This window comes from Gobius niger (genome assembly GCF_951799975.1).
Source record: "Gobius niger genome assembly, chromosome: 9".
Taxonomy (NCBI): Eukaryota; Metazoa; Chordata; class Actinopteri; order Gobiiformes; family Gobiidae; genus Gobius; species Gobius niger.
The window spans coordinates 23,382,149-23,401,398 of NC_136860.1; the positions used below are offsets into that span (position 1 = coordinate 23,382,149).

A 19,250-nucleotide genomic window follows, 5' to 3' on the forward strand; every position below is an offset into this window, starting at 1 on the left:
GTCGCACCCCCAGCCAAACTATGGAAAAAAAAGTGTGACTAAGAAAATATGGTACCTCTCTCTTGATGTTCTTCCGACCTCTGAAATAACTTTATAAAACCCACATCTAAATTCTATATGAAAAGTAATTTACCGTATTTTCCGGACTATAAGTCGCTCTGGAGTATAAGACCCTGCCCCCTGCACCCCCTGCCAAACTATGGAAAAAAAATGTGACTTGTAGTCCGGAAAATACGGTAGTTGAATGCATAGAAGTCTTGTCTTCCAGAGCAGCTTGCATTAGTGTGCATTTTCAAGCTCCAGACACACAGTGCCGCCTCAGCAGTTCTGCCGCTCACTGACTCCATATTTACAGAAGCTGATGCTCCTCCAGAGGTTTGACAGGGCATATACTTAGAGGCTTTCCACGCTGCTGCTTCTGTCTGAAAACATCTCAGTCCTCCGCCACAGCAGAGACGAGCCACTTTGAACCTATAAACAATGTAAATAGATCTACTATAATGGACACATTCATAAGCTACACAAACTATCGACTATAACTCATAATGTTTCCCTTGGGATGTTTTTCTCTCTTCATCTTGAGAAAGATGTTAAGCTGCTAAATTTAAGCCGCTGGTTCACCACCAGTGTGTCATTATTGTGAGGTTTGTGCTGTCAAAAAGGCGATTTACTGAAATAGATTAGCCAAGCAGTTTTGAAATTGAACCATACCGTGGATAAGTATTTATTTTATGCACAAAGGCAATTTTCTAGCATTTTGATTGCAAGGAATCACTATTTAGATTGTACTCATCACAGCTCAGGCTTAAATATGTAACTAAACCAGAATATCACCACATCAAACTAACTAAAATATCTATGGCTGAGTTATCCTTTGTTCTTTTTTTTTTGACTCATTCATTTGGGTTCACCATAGTTCGATTGAAGAGTTAACTATGTTGTGGTTCAAGATGCACTTTGTGGCTGCCATTTTTGTTTGTCAGATTGAGATTTACTGGACTGTATTTTCAATGTTTTGAAAATGGGCAAATATGGACAAAGTGTAAAAATTCCACACCGTTTTCCATCTTTTGTTGAGAGTTGTATCCTGTGAATTGTCTAACCAGCGCTGTGCTCTTGTGGAGGGATAATACGAACTTCCAAATCTGGTCTATGCTTGTTGTGTCTGGCTACATTGGCCTTGGCCTCACTCCATGTTTTGCATTAAGTAACGGTCTGGCTCTGGTACAATCCAGGTTCATTCGATTTTTTTTGACATTATTTTGAAGTTAGACCATGAGTTGTTGGGCTGCTTCTGTTAAAAATTCACCCGGTGTAGCGTGACAAATGCATTTATATTTAGGATTTCTCACAGGAAATTGCCAGGTAGAGGAAATACCTTTTTACTGGTCCTGAGAGACAGACTTGCAGCTGAGTGCAAAGGTCCTCAAAACGGGGTGCGCCACAAGAATTTGAAATATTCAGTGAAAGTTCTCATCAGCTGAGAGGCGAAAAAAAGGCACTGCAAGTGGAGATGTTGAAGGTTAAAGTGCATGTTGTCTTTTCCAAATGTCCACGGACACAAACAGCTCTTTGACCACAGCAGGAAGTGGCTCCCTCCTTCTGTCAACATAAGGAAAAGGGTGGATATCTTTTTTTTTTTTTTTCCTTTCTTAAATGCAACACCATAACTGTGCATTTTCAGTAGGGGTCATTGAGTGCTTGGATAAACTACTGGCTGCAGTTGTGCTTCTAAGGAACTTATAAGCCAGTTTCCATGGTGATTGCTTGGAGACGGCCTAACGAGGATAGATAACAAAACCAAAAAGGGGGCTCCTGCCAAAAATGCAGCTGATGTTAAAGGAAGACTATTCCAGTTGCAACTCCCTCTTGGGTGTATTCTACATTTCTATCTGGATGTGAACGTTTGACTAATCACGATTTCTTGTAAATGCGTGAAAGAGGCCAGATTTTCATGACATGACAAAAACAAGAACAAAACAAGCAAAAGGCAGAAGGCTTTTTGCTGAACCTGTTTAGCCAGTTATGAATAACAAAAACAGTGACATGTCAGGTTCATCTGCGCTTTCTCCTACCTCACACTCGCTGAAAGTGATCGCACACCACATCAGTGCTGGCAGATCACAGCGGGACCGTCCCGAGAAGATGTCAGCGATAACATTCTCCGGGAACATTTCGTTTATTTCCACAGTTTTTACATTTGAGGACGACTGCACCGGCTGAACTTCTGTTTGTTTTAGAAAAGCTCTTGCTGTCCGTCACTTAAGCCCTTGGGATAATAATAATGTGCAAGATTGGTGGCTAAAAATAGCCCACACTCCCTTCTCCTATATTTTTCATGTAAATATTTACTTAAGCGGGATTTATGTCATGGAAAGGCAGAACTTCTTCAGGCAGAAACATTACGAGGTCAAGTACAGGGATGATTTGCGATAAAGTTTTGGAGAAAATCTGCAACCCTCTTTAACTTGCTGTACTGCAGTGAATTTTGGATGGTAAGAGCAGTAAAACAACTTGAGGCTGACCGATATATTGGGCCGATATTTGGGGATTTTACAATATCGGCTATCGGTCGATCTAGCATCTTCGCATTTTTTACATTGGAAAGAGCAAAGTCAGGGCTTTAAAACAAATCCTCCCACAAGGTGGTGAGAAACATCGCAATGAAAATTGGTTCAAGTTTGTTAAACACAAGTTTCACAAAACCTCCGTCAGTATGGACATGCTGCATGTCATTTTGAAGTGCAGAATCAATCGCGAGAGTTAGTTTTAACCTCCACTATTGTATTTTTGATTGCAGCTAGTAACAATATGCTAATAAGAGTGCTAGTGTGCCGAATCTTGGAACAGAAGCTATAATTGGATCACCTAAAGTAATAAAAATCAGCCAGTGCTGGAGCGGCCAAGTATTTGTTTTTACAGGAAACGGCCTTCCATATCAGCATCGGCCAATTATCATCCCAAAATATCGGCATCTGCCTTAGAAAAACCCATATCAGTCGGCCTCTAAAAACAACACATTTTTGCTGCTCAACGTCTGCAGATTTATTTGCATCTCATCCCCTGAATTAGAACAAGACATTTACCACTAGTGTCTGTAATGAGTTCTGTAGACTGCCAGACATCCATCGGGAAGTTGAGGTTATTGTCATTTCTTATGACCTTTTTAATAGTGAAGTGAAACTGGCTGAGTGCAAAACATTTTTTTATGTGATTTAGGAAAGTTACAAAAGAAGCCTGACTCTGAACATGTGCTATTCTCCCTATGTCACAGCTGTGTTTATCGTGAGCACTGTTTAATCTCTGCTTTAGTCTCATAATGGCCTGGCACCTTTGTACGTTTTCAATGGGAACAATACTGTTCAGTCACACAAAGCAGCAGAAAGAATGCACAAGCTCTAGACATGTGTTTCGGGGCACAGTGGTGGATCGGATATTGGCCCGTGAAGTGATTTTGTCTCATAAGCTGTGATATGTCGTTGGCTGCTTGCAGTAACAGTGACATTTTCGCATAAATATTGTTATTTTATAGTGTGAGTCAGTGGAGATGTTTTTAAAAGCTTAGTTCCCTCAGGCGATACAGTATGAAACAGGGCATTGAGGTCATGAAAAAAGAGTAAAGTTGAATGCAGAAGTGACTGTTTTTCTTGAGGGTTAGACTGTTTACAAGACAAAGGCAATGCTTGAACAGATTTACAGTATGTCTATCAAACAAGTAAGGACAGGTTTGTACTTGGAGCTGTGGTTCTCAAACTGCAGTCTGTGTACCGCTGGTGGTTCTTGGACTTCTTTATGTGCATCCTTTGCAATTTTATTAATTTCATTAACAAATCATTTAATTTATAATTTGGCAATACATTTATTTTATTTACGGTGGGTGTTTTTCAGAACTAACTCATGCCCCTAGAGGCCACAAGCACCACTGCAGGTGTCGTAGCATGTTCCATTATTTTTTTTTTTACTCATGAATTGTCTGAGAGTAAATACTATGCAGACAGAAAAGACGAAGTAAGAGAGGGATATTGTACATTGTGTCACAACTCATTGACACAATGGAGATCCTTGTTTTCACTCAAACTTGGCTGTAAATACTGCTAAAGTAGCGCTGGCCCGCAGGTAGCTTTGCCACAAATTAATTTCCATCAGTATGTAATGCGCCTCCGACCTGGTGCAGGGAAAGTTGCAAGGGTGGTTTTCTGGCCAGAGACACCCGGGGAGATGAAAGACAGTCAGCCAATATCATCCCATGAACACTTGTATTACCCCCAGAGGGACTACAAAAAGGATTTATCAAGGTAAACAAGTTACTTAGTTCTTTAAGTTTAGGCCAATGTTTTACTCTTTTTAGGCCTGCTTTAGTCCTGATTTGATCTTGATCTAGGCCTGGTGGTACTTTTAGAACCGTGTTTCCAAATAAGTGGTACAGGGACCTCTGGGGCACAAGGCAGGGGGGTTCTTTGGAATTTCTTCAGAATAAAAAGAAGGCAAAACTTAGTAAAATTTCAATGTCATTTTCAATGGAAGTTAATTTAATGATGTTTTTTTCAGTGAAAGGCGTGTTCAAAATAAAGCTAAAATGCTCTCAAATTTAGTTTAGTTGATCACTTTCAAATTATTGTCCTTTATGTGCGTTACTCGGGTTATAAATGAACGACACAAGGAGTACGCGACACAAAAAAAGCTTGGAAACCACAGCCATGGTGCATTAACTAAGATATAGTGCCTGAGCAATTTTCTTTTTTTTGTTTCACCATTCTGATTCTGCACATTGATGGCAGGTTCTAGTTGCATCGCTTCCAGATCTCTATTACTTTTTAACTGGATGTTTGCTCTTTCAGTAACAAGTTCCAAGAATACTTTCATGCTTTGGGTGTGGCTGATGGATGCATTATAGTTATCTCAACTTATCTGTGAAATTAAGGCATTTATCTAGTTTTGATTGATGTGCAGTAACTTCAAACGTGTGACTTCATGTTGTAACTTGAACCCTAATCCCAAGCAAAAATAAGCCCTCATTCCTTTCTTTATTCTACCCATCATGCCAGTAACTAAACCTCTCCTTTCCCAGTAAGGGCTCAGTTCCTGTCATTTCGGGGCATGTACTCACGGCACTGGCACCATGACTCAGCCTCACATGTCTACACTGGCTGCCACCTCTCACCAATTCATTTTTGACCAGTAAAGTTTTCCATCTCGGCTCTGGAACTTGACCGCCTTGTGTGTCAAGTCTTCACAACATGTTGCACAATGCTGACCACATGATGGACGGATGAGACACGTCTTGTTGGCTCATGGAAGCGTCTGACCTCTGCAGGATCTGGGTTGGATCATGAACTGTTTGTGTTTTGAAGCTCAGTGGTTCATTCCAAAGGCCTCTGTCCCAGGACGTCTGCTGCAGTCATAAAGGAGCACCTCCTCAAATCAGCAGCTCCGTGATTTACATATGACCTCTTTCAGTGTTATTAGATTACTTCGCCATATTCGCCTGAAGTTATGCATTCTTTTCAGCCATTACTTCCAAGGACATTGTTAACTTAATGAGTGCATGTTTTATTGCACAGAGTTTGGTTCCAGACTGGTCAACATTAGAACAAGGATGAAACAATTAGTTTTCAGTGTGGATCTGACGCACTGCCTGGTTTTATACAACTGTTATATTTTACCAAGCCACACAAAAGGCTGGAATATTCTTTGTTTCTCAGTGTGCAGCTACAAATAAATGCCTGGTTCAATTCGTAGTCCTAAAACCAAATTTAATATAATATCATATTTCAAGACTAGGGCTGGGTACAGTTAAAAAATACCAGTCGTGGTATTGAAAAAAAAAAGTTCAAAAGCAGGTACCGAAAAGAAATATGAAATCTTTAATTTCAGGTTTTGATGCTGTTGGCCATCAAAATGTTAAAGGAAAAGGTTGAAAAAAAAATTGAAAAAAAATTGGGAAAAGAAATGGGAGGATTTTTTTTTTTTTTTTTTTTTAAAGGGAGAAAGTGAAAAAAATATTGGGGGAAAAACAAGTAGAAAAATTTGGGAAATATAAAAAAAAAATTGGGGAAATTTAGGGAAAAAATATGGAAAACAACAAAAACTTGGAACGTGTTTTTTCTGCTCCTTCGTAGTTAAAGGAAATTTCATGGTTTGTTTTACCTCAAACAAATGATGCACATGCACAAGAAATTTAATGGAAGGAAAAGGAATAAATTAACATTATTAATCTGTCTGTATGACAACTATTTTAGTATATGTAACGGAAAAAGTCTTGTTCAAGTATCGGTATCGAAAACCATGTATCGTTAAAGTAACGGTACCCAGCCCTATGCAAGACGCAATGTTTTGCCTGAGATCTTGCCTAAGCAAATCAGAATTTGAATATTTCCTCACCCTTTGTCTTGGCTCTTCTAGTGTTTTTAGTTGAAATATTAGCTTGCTTCAGCAGAGCGGGTCTGGAGCCTGCTTTGTGTAAGTATTGGTCAGTGTTTTGCCTCCGCCTCATCCATCAGTGACAGCACTTTATGACTGAGCTCTTTGTAAAGGCAGTAGCTGGTGTGAAATAACCTTGTCGATTGTAATGCTTTGTCAATTAAAGCAGCTGTAATAATCTCTCTCTTTTGTTGTGGCCGGTCGTGCTTCACACACACACACATGACAAGTCAGAGTTCAACAAGGCTTAGCACCATTCAGTTTATCGCCACAGTTGGAAGTGGTGCCAAAAACACAAATTAATGAGTGCGGTACAAGCGCCGTTTAGGAGGTTTGGGGGTTTGCCACAGCTGGTGAGAAGTGAACTCTGCAGCTGCTACAGTTGTTCACTCAAGGTCAGACTGCACCGGAAACAAACTCGACTTACTCAATTTGTTTTTGTCCAGTTTAGAAACATAATGGTTCACATTGTTGTCGTTCAAGGACATCCAGTCTGCCCAAACTGTACTGTACCAACTTACTTTATACAGCAAGATTTTAATCTCCTAAACCCACATGGTTCAAGTAGGTTCAAGTAATGCTGCAGGATTAACTTCGTAACTCCGCCTGAACCGAGCATAATTTTCTCCAGTTTGGCATTACCCAAATAAAAGCTAAAAAGCAACAAAATAGCGACAGAAACATGGCAAGAACAGTAATAAAGTGACAAAAAATATGGCGTAAAAGCGATGAAGAAGTGACAGAAACATGGCAAAAAAAGCTAATCAAATTTGACTCAAACGAAGATGAATGCACAACAAAAATGCCTCAAAATAGTGACTAAAATGTGACAAAAATGCTATGAAAAAAATAAAACGGCAACAACGCAAGGAAAATGATCCGTTTAGATGAGTTTTGTAGGTCTTCGCTTAAAAATGAGGCCTTGAGGCTGTGACCTTTTAGATTTGGGAAAGAGGTTGATTACAATTGACTCAAAATCGCTATTCGCGAATCAAAAATACACCTGTTTTTTCCCCCTAAATCTGCAATGCACATTATAGTATCGTCTCCAAGCTGCCAACCTTTATTTCTTGAACACTCATCCCATATTGTACATACCTACTTAAATAGATTGAATATAGTTTATTTTACGTGTGCATATTTGGAGATGGATTTTGCTCTCACAAATTCCTCAAATAAGTAAAGCCCTCTGGTAGCTACATGAACTTTGGCGGTGAGAAAAGGATGGTAATTGCTTTTGAAAACCCCTTAACTGATTGACAGTGGCAGTTGAGTAATAAACATGAAAGGGGGGAATGCAGTTAAAATCCCAAATGTGTCTGTCCCAGGTCACGGCGAGTGCCACTGTGGGGAGTGCAAGTGCCATGCGGGATACATCGGCGACAACTGTAACTGCTTCACGGAGACCAGCTCCTGTGTGTCTGATAACGGACAGATGTGCAGCGGGCGAGGCAGCTGCGTGTGCGGTCGCTGCCAATGCACTGAACTAGGGGCATTCGGAGACACGTGTGAGAAGTGCCCTACCTGCCCGGACGCCTGCGGGACCAAGAGGTGAGCTCAAGTCATTTAGATGGAACTACTGTGTGAAGTTACAAACCATTTACAATATTTTATGGATGTTTCTTTTGAGCATTGTGAATCACATTATTTACTAATGGCTTCATGGAGATTTTAAGTTTATAGATGTGCATGAATTATTATGAATACGACAAGTTATATTGATATTTAGATTTATTATGATGTGATATTTCCTGTAAATTGGTTAAATTAACTTGATTTATCTTGTCATAATTTATTTTATGACAAGATAATTTATTTATTTTATGGCTATAGGCATAAAATGTTCCACGATTTCAAGACCATTTCAGTAGTTTGGACGTGAATGAAAATTGTGTGTAACCCATCTGTTACAGGTCAATATGATATATTGTAACTTTAGTCATATAAATGACCAGAAACCCCATGAACTACAAAACAAAATAAATGAAATGGTAGATAATAAAAGCTCTAAACTCTAAAATGCTTAAATAATCTCCTGTAGTTGACTTATCTCAGTCGTGATGACAGTCATAAAAGCGGGTGCAGATAACTTTCATGCCATTTGTGACCCTTAAAAATGAACCGTCTGTGCGGCTGTTTGAAGCTGCTCCAGTCTGAGGTTGAGGGTCAATCGTCCGGGACTCCAGTAAATCGACTGGTTCTGTCGGATGGAGTAAGTGCTGTTTCTCCTCCTGCAAGAGCTCCTTTCATGCACATGGGGCCCCGTTTTCAACGCAATAGTTATCTTAATGGAACGACCTTTGACCCTCTGCGAGAATTTGCTTTAGAGCAAGTCACTCAAGTTTGTGTAGCATCATATGAAGAACCAGTCTGTTACAACACACATCAATATACCACATTGTTGTTAATTAAAATGGTTGTTCTGTAGTGAGGTCTTGAAGAAAAAGTAGCACCCTTAATCTAAGTGAGCTAGCAACGTTACACAAGCAGGAGTCTCTTGTAGGGATAGTGCTAGAAATAACATTGGTATAATTTGTCTTTTTCTGCTCTAGGGAATGTATCGAGTGCCGGCTCTTCAACTCTGGCCGTCTGGCGGACAATCAGACCTGCCAGCATCTGTGCAAGGATAAGATCATCACTGTGGATACCCTGGGTGAGTAAACACTGAGCAGACACGAACACGCTTCCTGAATCCTGGCAAAGTTTAGCCTTTACATGTGTGACATCTGCAACAGTTCACGTTCTCCCATTACATGCAGTCTTTTATTAGTATGTTTATTGATCTGTTATTGTTGAGCGTCGCCAGTCAGTAAGTGGTTCGGTAATTTGAGCAAGTGTGATGCATGTAACGCCTGCTTGTGTTGTGATCCTAACAAAGTGACACTTCATTTATCAAAAGGTTTAGAGCAGACCTGGGCAAAGTACGGCCCGCGGGCCACATCCGGCCCGCGAGATGATTCAGTCCGGCCCATAACTTGTAGGGCATAAATTCATAAGCATGTCAAAAAAAAAAGTAAGTCTCTAGCTCATTCCTGTGCGGAGTTGTGATTTTTTATTTTTATTACCAGAGTGCTCACTCCAGCCACTAGGGGGCAGATTAAATAAGAATAAAAGTAAAGAATTCCACAGGTGTCCAGCAAAGGGCACTGGCATAATAAGATATAAAGATATAAACAACACATTGTGTGACTTGCAAGTGGGAAATGGACAGTCTGCCCCTGGGCAGCTGTGGCTACAATAGTAGCTTACTACCACGGAGTGCGGAGTGAATGAATATTGACTACAATGTAGCAGAGACTTGTGACACAGGCTTGTAAAGTGTAAGCCGTTTTTATGAGGCTACAGTCCTGCCAGGCTCATCATTATAGATTATATAGATATAATCTATAGATATTGAAATAATTTATAGATATTGAAAAAAAGTCCTCAATGTATTTTCCCAATCAAAACATTTTTTTTTATTTTGGAGCTTTTGTTCATGGACCCCAGCGATACACTCCCGATATATTATACTTATATCCCGATATAAGTTTGAGTTATTGTTGGTGCGGCCCTCCGACTCAATTCAGGCTCCTCATGTGGCCCCTTATGAAAATGAATTGCCCACCCCTGGTTTAGAGTCTAGACCAGGAGTTTTCATGTGGTGTAGCTTTGAAACCGATTGTCGACCTTTCACAACAAGCCATGACCCAAATACAAATATTTCACTTTTAAACAATTTGGACCCTGTTAAAGCATTTAAGAGTTCTGTATAAGTACAGATCATTAGGTTCACCGAAAGCTATAAAAACAACTTATCAACAGCAGTTTTTTGGCAAAGTGACCCCTCTAAAAAATGTTTGAGTCCTGTCCCACCACTTGACAACCACTGGTCCACTTTAAAGCAGTACTAAGTAACTTGTTTACCTTAATAAATCCTTTTCGTAGTCCCTCTGGGGGTAATACAAGTGTTAATGGGATGATTGAGGGGGTCTTTCATCTCCCCCTGTGTCTCTGGCCAGAAAACCACAATTGCAGCTTTCCCTGCACCGAGTCGGAGGCGCAATACACAATAATGGAATCACGAAGAAGAAGCTAACAGGCTATCAGGCGATGCTAACTGTGGGCTACCGCCACTTTAGCAGTATTTTACAGCCAAGTTTGAGTGAAAAAAATTATCTCCATTGTGTAATTGGATGTACAATATCCCTCTCTCCCTTTGTCTGTCAGCGTAGTATTTACTCTCACGGACAATTAATGAGTAAAAAAACGCAACATGCTACGACACCTGCAGTGGCGCTTATGGCCCCGAGCACGAGTTACTTAGTACTGCTTTAAACTGTCCAATTTTTGCAAGCATTTCTTTGCAACTTGTACCATTTCTTGACACTTTTGAATATGAAAGATACACAGTACTTCGTTCAATTTGTAAATGAGCATGTATTTGACTTTGTGATGTAATTTAGAAAAGAACATCTCTTAGAGAAATTATATTTCACAACATTCACTTTTTTGCTGTAAAAATGGAAAGTGTCCGTCACATTGCCATCACACACAACACGTACCACATCTGGGCTGTTTCAAACTTAATCTGCCATTTTTCCAGACAAATGTTTCTCTTTTTAAAGGTTTTTCCACTTCCATCACGTTGCACTGTAAACTGTCACTACCGATCAGACAGTGCATGTTTAAGCACATGGATATTTACAGCCACCTTTAATCCGTTGTCACGCTGCAGCACAGAGAAGATGTAAAGGAAAAATCTCCATGACTGTAAAACTGACTATTAAAAGATATTATATTGGCCTTTATATTGGCTTTGGCCCAAATCTGACGTGTTTTCATAGCATTTCCCACTAGTCCCACCATCTGACTGGTCCTAATGGAGTCCACATGTACATTCCACATACTTGGTGCATGAAATAGAGCGGGACAGTGGGAGGAGGGTGAGAGCAGGGAGGAGGAGAGGATCGTGGCCAGTCTGACTGTGACCTCAACCTCCCTCTTACATGTATTTTGGAAGATGGAGGTGGATTGAAAACAACATCGAACGGCAGCAAATCAAGCCGGGGTCTATTTTGAGATGTTTTTCTAAAAAATAGGTCTATGAGATGACGTTTCACTCTCTGATGTGGTTGAATAGAAGTGATTGCATGGGCTTTACTACTTGTTGCCTGCCTTTATGCAAGTTGTGAACATGTAACAAATCACTGCTGTTCTCTTCATCTCAACATCTTGGTCTGGGTTTGAAATTAACTCTTTGCTCTCTGACCACTGTGGCTAGTCTTTATCAAATGTTATCCTCCATGCAATGTCTTTCTAGCCACAGTTTAGTTAAGACATGTTTCTTGGGGCCTATTGATGGTTATCATTTAATTATTTAAGATGGTATGAAATCAGTTCCTATCATCAAACTCTGGCCAAAGTGTTAAGCAAGGGTAAAATGGTCTCTTTCCAAAATGTCAGTCTAGAATTGTTTAACTAGTTGGGTTGTTTAATGCCAAGCCTTTCTAGGGATGCAACAATTCTCAATATTATATTGAATCGTTCAAAACACCCTCAATTCAATACGAAAATATGCTCAATATGAATCTATAAAAGATTGTATATGTGCCGCTGATAGTATTTTCAGAGGTTTCCTAAGGTCTATAAGAGCTAAGCACTTGAATGTACAGTATGTTGACACAGTACAGCGATACGGTAACTCTGTTTAGAGTTATTTTTGCTTTTAACATATTTTATTGAAAATAAATAGACCTTGTATTTCTTTTTTAACACAATAAATGTATTGAATCCAATAGAAATTGTGGCCCTCATAATGAAATCCTTTAATCTTGCTCGTACTACTGCACAAAAATATTTTTTTCTAAACATGGACCTTCAACAAACCGTAGTTTACATTGTAAAAATAACCCTGTAGCCTGTAATAGGGCATGCAGTTGGTTGTCGCTCTAACAAGGCGCCTGTTTCAATCCCTAAAATTGGAATTTGTTTACTGCATGTGGGTGTCTTAAAGACAATGGTGGCCTAAAAATATGTTATTTTGTTTTCAGATAAGGCATTGTCCTTTTTTTTTCTTCACTCCTTGTGTCTTCTCCACAGAGACGGACGAGCCTGGAGCTGTGCTTTGTCTCTATAAGACAGACAACGATTGTGTGATGAAATTTACATATTCTGAGCACTACAGCGGCCTATCCGTCCTCACTGCCCTTAAAGAACCAGGTCAGTAACCCAGCAACAACAAATTAGCTCTGCCTTTGTGCTCATTAGTTTAGTATCACTGCTGCATAAATAACGTCTTAGCAACACCTACTTGATGGATTTGTTCTGTTCTGAAGCTGAACTTTCATGTTGTTTTCAGCAGTGACTCCTACCGACTCTACTCTTACAGACCCAAAAAACATTAATTTGAATTTCATGTTGGTAATGTCCTGTGATTGTAAATATTATGTTTATTGTAGTAGTTTATATGTTGTAAACTACTTTAAAACGATGCTGTTAGCCATAGTATAGAGAGCAGATAGAAATATCTAGCCCCTTATATTTAAGTATTAGTATTAAGTATTATCTTGAGTATTAGTAACATATTTTTTCATCGCTGCATATTAAATAACCTTGCTGCAACTTACCTTTATTTACTTTTTTTCCAAAAAAACATATAAAACAAGTAAAACTATTTTTTTATGTTTGTATGCATCATTGAGCCTTTAGGAAACAAAATAGGTCAGACCAAATTGATCAACTGTATTGGATCCCACAATCAGACCAATACAACAGTCAATGAGTATATAATCTACTAATGGATTGTCTGTTCCTGGCTCAGAGTGTGCGAGTGGACCAGATGCCCTCACGGTTCTCCTGGCTGTCGTGGGCAGTATACTGTTTATCGGTGTGGCGCTGCTTGCCGTCTGGAAGCTGGTCATCACCATTCACGACCGACAAGAGTTCACACGGTTTCAAAACGCACGATCACGAGCCAGATATGAAATGGTAAGTTTCCGTAAAGGCTTTGGTTTAATGCGTAATTATTGGACCAGTGACCTGTGGGTCAGTGACTTTGATCTTATAGCCATTCAAGTCATAAAATCATAAGCTAAAGTGATTTTAGTATGCAGGGTGTAATGGGAAATTGCAAGAATTTGTTGCATTATGTGTATAGAGCTGCATGTCATCACAACACTGTAATTGCAATTTAGTCTTTATTTCACTTCTTCAGGCTTCCAACCCTCTCTACAAGCAGCCGGTCACCACACACTCTGTTGAAACGGACTCCAACATGTTTGGGAAGTCGTACAACGGAGGTTTGCTCTGATCCCTTGGCACAGGGCGCGGCAGGACCGGTCCGGATAACAAAGCCCTCTGCACTGCCCTCCATCAGTCATTCAGAGACATGAACGACATTGTTCCAGAGATGCACGATTCTGTGGCCTTGACTTGCTTGCAGAGAAGACTCATGCCTGCCACTGGGGAGACGAAGATTTTTTTTGTTTCTTGTCTGCAGTGCCAGCCAGCAGCAATGAACTGTGCAGGAAAGAGCATGGCAGTTAGTCCACGCAACACACGCACCACATTCATGTACTGTCCCGTATTTGTATATTTCTATTGACACAAAAGGCCTTTTTAGTCGAATATGGTTAAACGGGATCTTGTTGCAAACATGCCGCTAAAACAATTCAAAGCACATATTGCAGAAAGTGGCTGTCACAATGTTGTGGTACTACTAACAATTACTAAGCAATACAGCCTCCGTTTTGCACAGAATAGTCTTGTAAAGATTTAAAAAGCATTTTTTTTATAATGTGTGAATGTATGTTGTTGTGAGCTCCAATTGCACTCCCTTCTCTAAAGCCAATTAGAGTTTCCATTGCTCCCCGGCCACTGATTCACAAGTTTATTCTACTTTTTAATGTTGTCAATGTTTTCTTATAAAACCCCAGACATTATGATTCTAGTTTCACTCTTTCAGTCTAGCATTAGCTTATTCTGATTTGCACTCGAATAACCACTTGTCACACACAAAGGGCTCATCAAAATCAGGGACATAAATGTAATGACAATCTTAACATTCAACATTTCTATGGAGCTTACCAGTTCGGTCCATCTCAAAAACTCAAATGTCTCATTCATTTTTCCTCAAATTAGCAAAATAGTAACTTTTGGAAGTACAGTACTCTCGCCAAACACATAAGTCTTAACATGTTCTGAATTTGCCACTGTGAACCAAATCAGGATATTTCAGGATTTTTGACATAGGGCCTCATTTCTTAGCTACGGTATCCAGGGTGTTGTTGATTTCCGCAGATTTAATTAATTTATTTTGCTAATTCATGCAGTCCTTATATTTGAAGAGTTTAGTGGTGCTAGGCTAGTGCTAGGCTAGCGCATGTCTATGGTAACTAGTAGCACAGTGCACCTGAGGCAAATCACTTCTAACACCAGACTACCGACATAAATGTCTGTGTTGACTGAATAATGTACAAACCATTAAATACAACCATTTTGCATTTAAAAGAACTTATATTTGAGTAGCATCAGCTTCCTGGTTGTAAGCTACACAGCGGCGGAGTGATCTGCAGAAGAAGAGCCTACTAGTTACCATAGACATGCACTAGCCTAGCACTAGCCTAGCACTAGCCTAGCACTAGCCTAGCACTAGCCTAGCACTAGCCTAGCACTAGCCTAGCACTAGCCTAGCACCACTAAACTCTTCAAATATACAGACTGCATGAATTAAAAAAAAATATATATATATCCAGAAATTAACAACACTCTGGATAACTTGGAAATGAGGCCCTATGTCAAAAATCCTGAAATATCCCTTTGATCGCAAATGTATTCCCAAAATCGTGCAGTCTACAGCAGATGCTGAACTGCAATGTAGAAGCAACTGACCATTAACAAATAAGAATTCCAAATACTTTGTACAAAATGCTTTTACAACTTTTTGGTTTGTAAAGATTGTTATATACCACCATTCTTTTAAACTCTTTAATATTTGTTTCAAAATTGTCCGTGGGAACAAATGGGAATGGGAGAGTGGTTTGAGGTGGGCAGGCACTGTTGGCCTCCATTGGCAATATGAGCCATTCTACTCTAACGAGATGCCAAACGGAAAGACAAAACAAAAGTCAATAATAATCACACCAGCAAAAACAATTACGGTGCTAATATGTCATTCATCCATTCACGCATTTTGATACAATGGTCTCAACTGATAAACCAAAAATTGTACAACAGTCTGGTATGTCGGCAGCGCATGAAAAGTAGAATAAAATACGGCTTGTGATGCATTATGATCCAGGCGCTGCTTCCACGTGGACGGTCTCTTATTAAAAAACACGTGGCTGCAAGATTATTATCTCCATATGACCGGGTGGAAAATTGGGAGTCCTCAAAAGACACTGACCATAGTCTTAAATCACTTCTCTCACTGAAGAGGCCTGGTGTGGGCAGTTAGCTTGGGCGTGTGCAGCTGAGGGCGGAGGATGCTGCGATCATCCTGGACCTAGAAATCACCGGGGACTTGGAGTTGTGTGTGAATCGTGTGAGTGAATGTAAATAATAGTACAAGGGTGTGTGCAGTATGTACATATATGAAATGAAACAGAAAAAAAAAATATTGCTGTAAGATTCTGGTACAGTTTACAAAAGCCTGCAGTTGTCCATTAGTTTGATATTAGCCAGCATCTCTGTGTACCATTACACCAATCCACCACTGTTTGATGTAACATTGCACAAGAAGAAACAATAAACTCAGCATTCGTCTTAAGTGCTAGACCTTGGTCCAAGCATGTAGTTTTGTCCATTTGTGTTTTTGTAAATAAACTTAAAATGGTCTGTCGTCAAGGTGGGCATTCACAGAACAGCTCCACATGTTGAGAGGTTTGGTCAGAGGTACCTACATACTGTCCCTGATAGATTACTGTAAATATTTTTGTAAGAGAGTAGTATACAAGTAGAGTTTCTAAAATGTGCCCTCAATTAGATTTTCACTTGTTAATTTCATACTTTGTTTTGCCGTGACATTTTCGAAGCTTGTTTCTACCGGGAAAGCAAGCCTTTTCACTTCTGTTTTTGATTACTTCCCTAAGTTAATATAAAATACGTTGACTCAGCTTTGTTCCAAATCCATTCTCACTAACAGTGGTGTCTCCTTTCGCTCGTCCGCAGTTGGACGTCTTATTTATAGAAAGTGAGGAATGTTGCTGACTGTTGTGTATCCACAAACTCTTCATTAGCCTTGTTCTGAGGAAATCAATAATAGTCGGTCATCGATGACAGTGTGGGATCAGAGAGATACAAAAAGGAGCGAGTGATAGGGGGAAAAAAGCAGTGGTAAATTCCTGATGGAGTGCACCATCTTACAGGCTGAAACAGGATAAAGTCAGAATTTTATACTATACTTAATATAGTTTTCATAGGTTGTACCCAAATATTAAAGATTGTAATGGCAAATTCACGTAATTTCAAGTAAAGTATATGTATTGATTTGGTCAAGCTGAAAATAATAGCAAATAAAGTACGATTGTACTTGTAGTAAGATAGCTTTACTACAGTTTATTGTACAATTTGCAGTGCTGTGTGGTGAAAAAACATAAAGCCAAATAGGCCAGTGGTTCCAAAGCGGGGTTTAGACCTTCCAGGGGTTGTGACTCGTGAGCACTTTGCTGCGGGCCCAAAATTGTTTTCAAGATGTAAAAAAAGAAAAATATAGAGAATTTATGTAGTTCTCAATTGAAATTAGCATTGAATTATAAATGGTTAAATAACAATGTAAACAAGTGTATCTATATTTCTACACCAGATTATAAATGTTGTTTTGCTTGATAAATCATTGTTATAGGGGGTCCCAGCCTGAAAAGTTTGGTAAAAGTTGCACGCTCTCAACAGAAAAATCAAGCCTTTAGAACAGTGGTTCTCGTATGGTGTCAAGACCCACCCTCACATTAGGATGATAAACCTGTGTGACCTACAGGGCAATGGAATTTGTAATGGGTAACATAAATAAAATAGGTACAGAATTTTGTTCTTCTGCCTCTCAGTAGAAATGTTCCCTTTTTGAAAGCTCGTGACCCACTGAAAATGGTTCCCCAACACACTTTGGGGTCCAAACTAACCAGTTGAGAACCCTTATTTTAAATGTTAATATTTTGTGTCAACACAGTTCTGGGAGCAGTGTTTTTTAGTATTGAGTCAATGGGTGTGTGTGTCTATGGTCTAAACGGGTGACAGCAGCAGCTCCGCCTGTCTGCGCGCTCGCCCCCGCACAGCAACCTCACTGTGCGCATTGACCTCTGGAGCTGCTCTCTCCACAGCGACACATTCAGGACGGATCTGCATCACAAAACGTCCCGTGAACCGCGCGTAACAGCATTGACAGAAAGTCACTGGGCTTAAACTATGACCCGCGGCTGCTATGCTGTTATTGTCGCCTGTGGAAGGTGTCAAATCCATAAACGCACTCCATCTTCACGAACTTGCGCGTGCACCATCCGTTTAAAACTGGTCTTGATTGAAAGGAATGAAAATAGCCTACAAAAACAAACAAATGTCCTAAACATCTTTTTCAGTTTGACATTAGGCCTATAAAGGTAATTGCAGTCTAGACTTTCGATGCAAACCTTTGGGGAAAAGCGCTTTCAGAGCCAATTGTATCCACACTTTAATTCACATCGCCTCAGGGTAAAAAATAACATGATTAAACCTGAAATATTGCTGCCTCCTGCAGGACACAACAGGGAAGAGAGCTCTAAATGGATTGTACACAAACGTTGGGCAATGGTGCCATCTAAGGGACAAAACAAGTCAATAGGCTTTTCATATTTTACTGTAGGACAGTCTTACAGTAAAATATGAGTCATAGAGTCAAGACTATGTCTCGCAAAATGCAAACAACAATATTATCATTTCGGCATGCAGTTTCTGGTTTTAAAATGAGTTTGAAATTAACTGCCTTATTCTTAATCTCCTGCAAAAAGTCAAACATCCACACACTGCTCTTATACAGTTGGCCTAAAACAATCGCGCCACATGGTGGTACAGAGGCGACGCAGCTGGTAGATTTGTTAGTGATGGGTGCGAGGGAGGAGGAAATTTACAATAATAATAATAATAATAATAATAATGCATCAGATATATGTAGCGCTGTTCTAGACACTCAAAGAAGCTTTATATTGCATTATTCATTCACTCCATACTTGGTGGCGGTTAGCTATTGTATATACTGTAGTATTGCAACCACAGCCGCCCTGGGGTAGAATGACGGAAGCAAGGCTACCAGTCTATGCAATCGGCCCCTCCAACCACCACCAACCACTCATTAACTCACTACATTTTCCAGGCTTCCTGGTTCTCCCATCCAAGTACCAACCAGGCCCTTCCCTGCTTAGCTTCCAAGGTCTGACAGGATCGGGCAGAGCAAAGGCGGTTTGGCCGTTTATATAGACTAGTCTACCTAAAAAATACATCAACAAACGTTTTAATCTGTTTTTAAAGAGAAATGAGGGACTTGGCAACAATTTATGTCTATTACTCACTGTTATATCACTCTCATCTTCAAGATTGGATGAGGGGTTCCCAAACTGTGACCCGTAATCAGAAGACAAAAAAACAAAACAAAACAAAACAACTAAGGACACCCCACGTTACAATTACAATTTAACAAGGCATTTCAAATCTGGTTAGTTTTGTGATTATATTTGTAATTTCACACACAAAAACAGTTTTTCAATGCATACAAATGAATGTTCCAAAAAAAAATTGTCTTGAAAGTATTTCGTGATCTCCATTTCACTGTCCCCCGACTCCCACTTTCGGAACCCCTGCTGTAGTGTGTGTCATCTATTACAAAC

The 19,250-nt window shown here is 39.8% G+C and overlaps 1 protein-coding gene across 1 annotated transcript in view; it reads left to right on the forward strand.

Moving 5' to 3' along the window:
* Positions 1-14,483, forward strand: part of itgb5 (integrin, beta 5) — a 27,969-nt gene extending 13,486 nt beyond the window's left edge. Inside the window, exons 12-16 of the mRNA XM_079563136.1 lie at positions 7,749-7,971; positions 8,973-9,073; positions 12,502-12,621; positions 13,223-13,389; positions 13,616-14,483. Of these exons, the coding sequence (XP_079419262.1) occupies positions 7,749-7,971; positions 8,973-9,073; positions 12,502-12,621; positions 13,223-13,389; positions 13,616-13,711 (707 nt within the window). The 3' untranslated portion in view covers positions 13,712-14,483. The remainder of the gene's footprint in view (positions 1-7,748; positions 7,972-8,972; positions 9,074-12,501; positions 12,622-13,222; positions 13,390-13,615) is intronic.
* Positions 14,484-19,250: the final 4,767 nt, after the last annotated feature.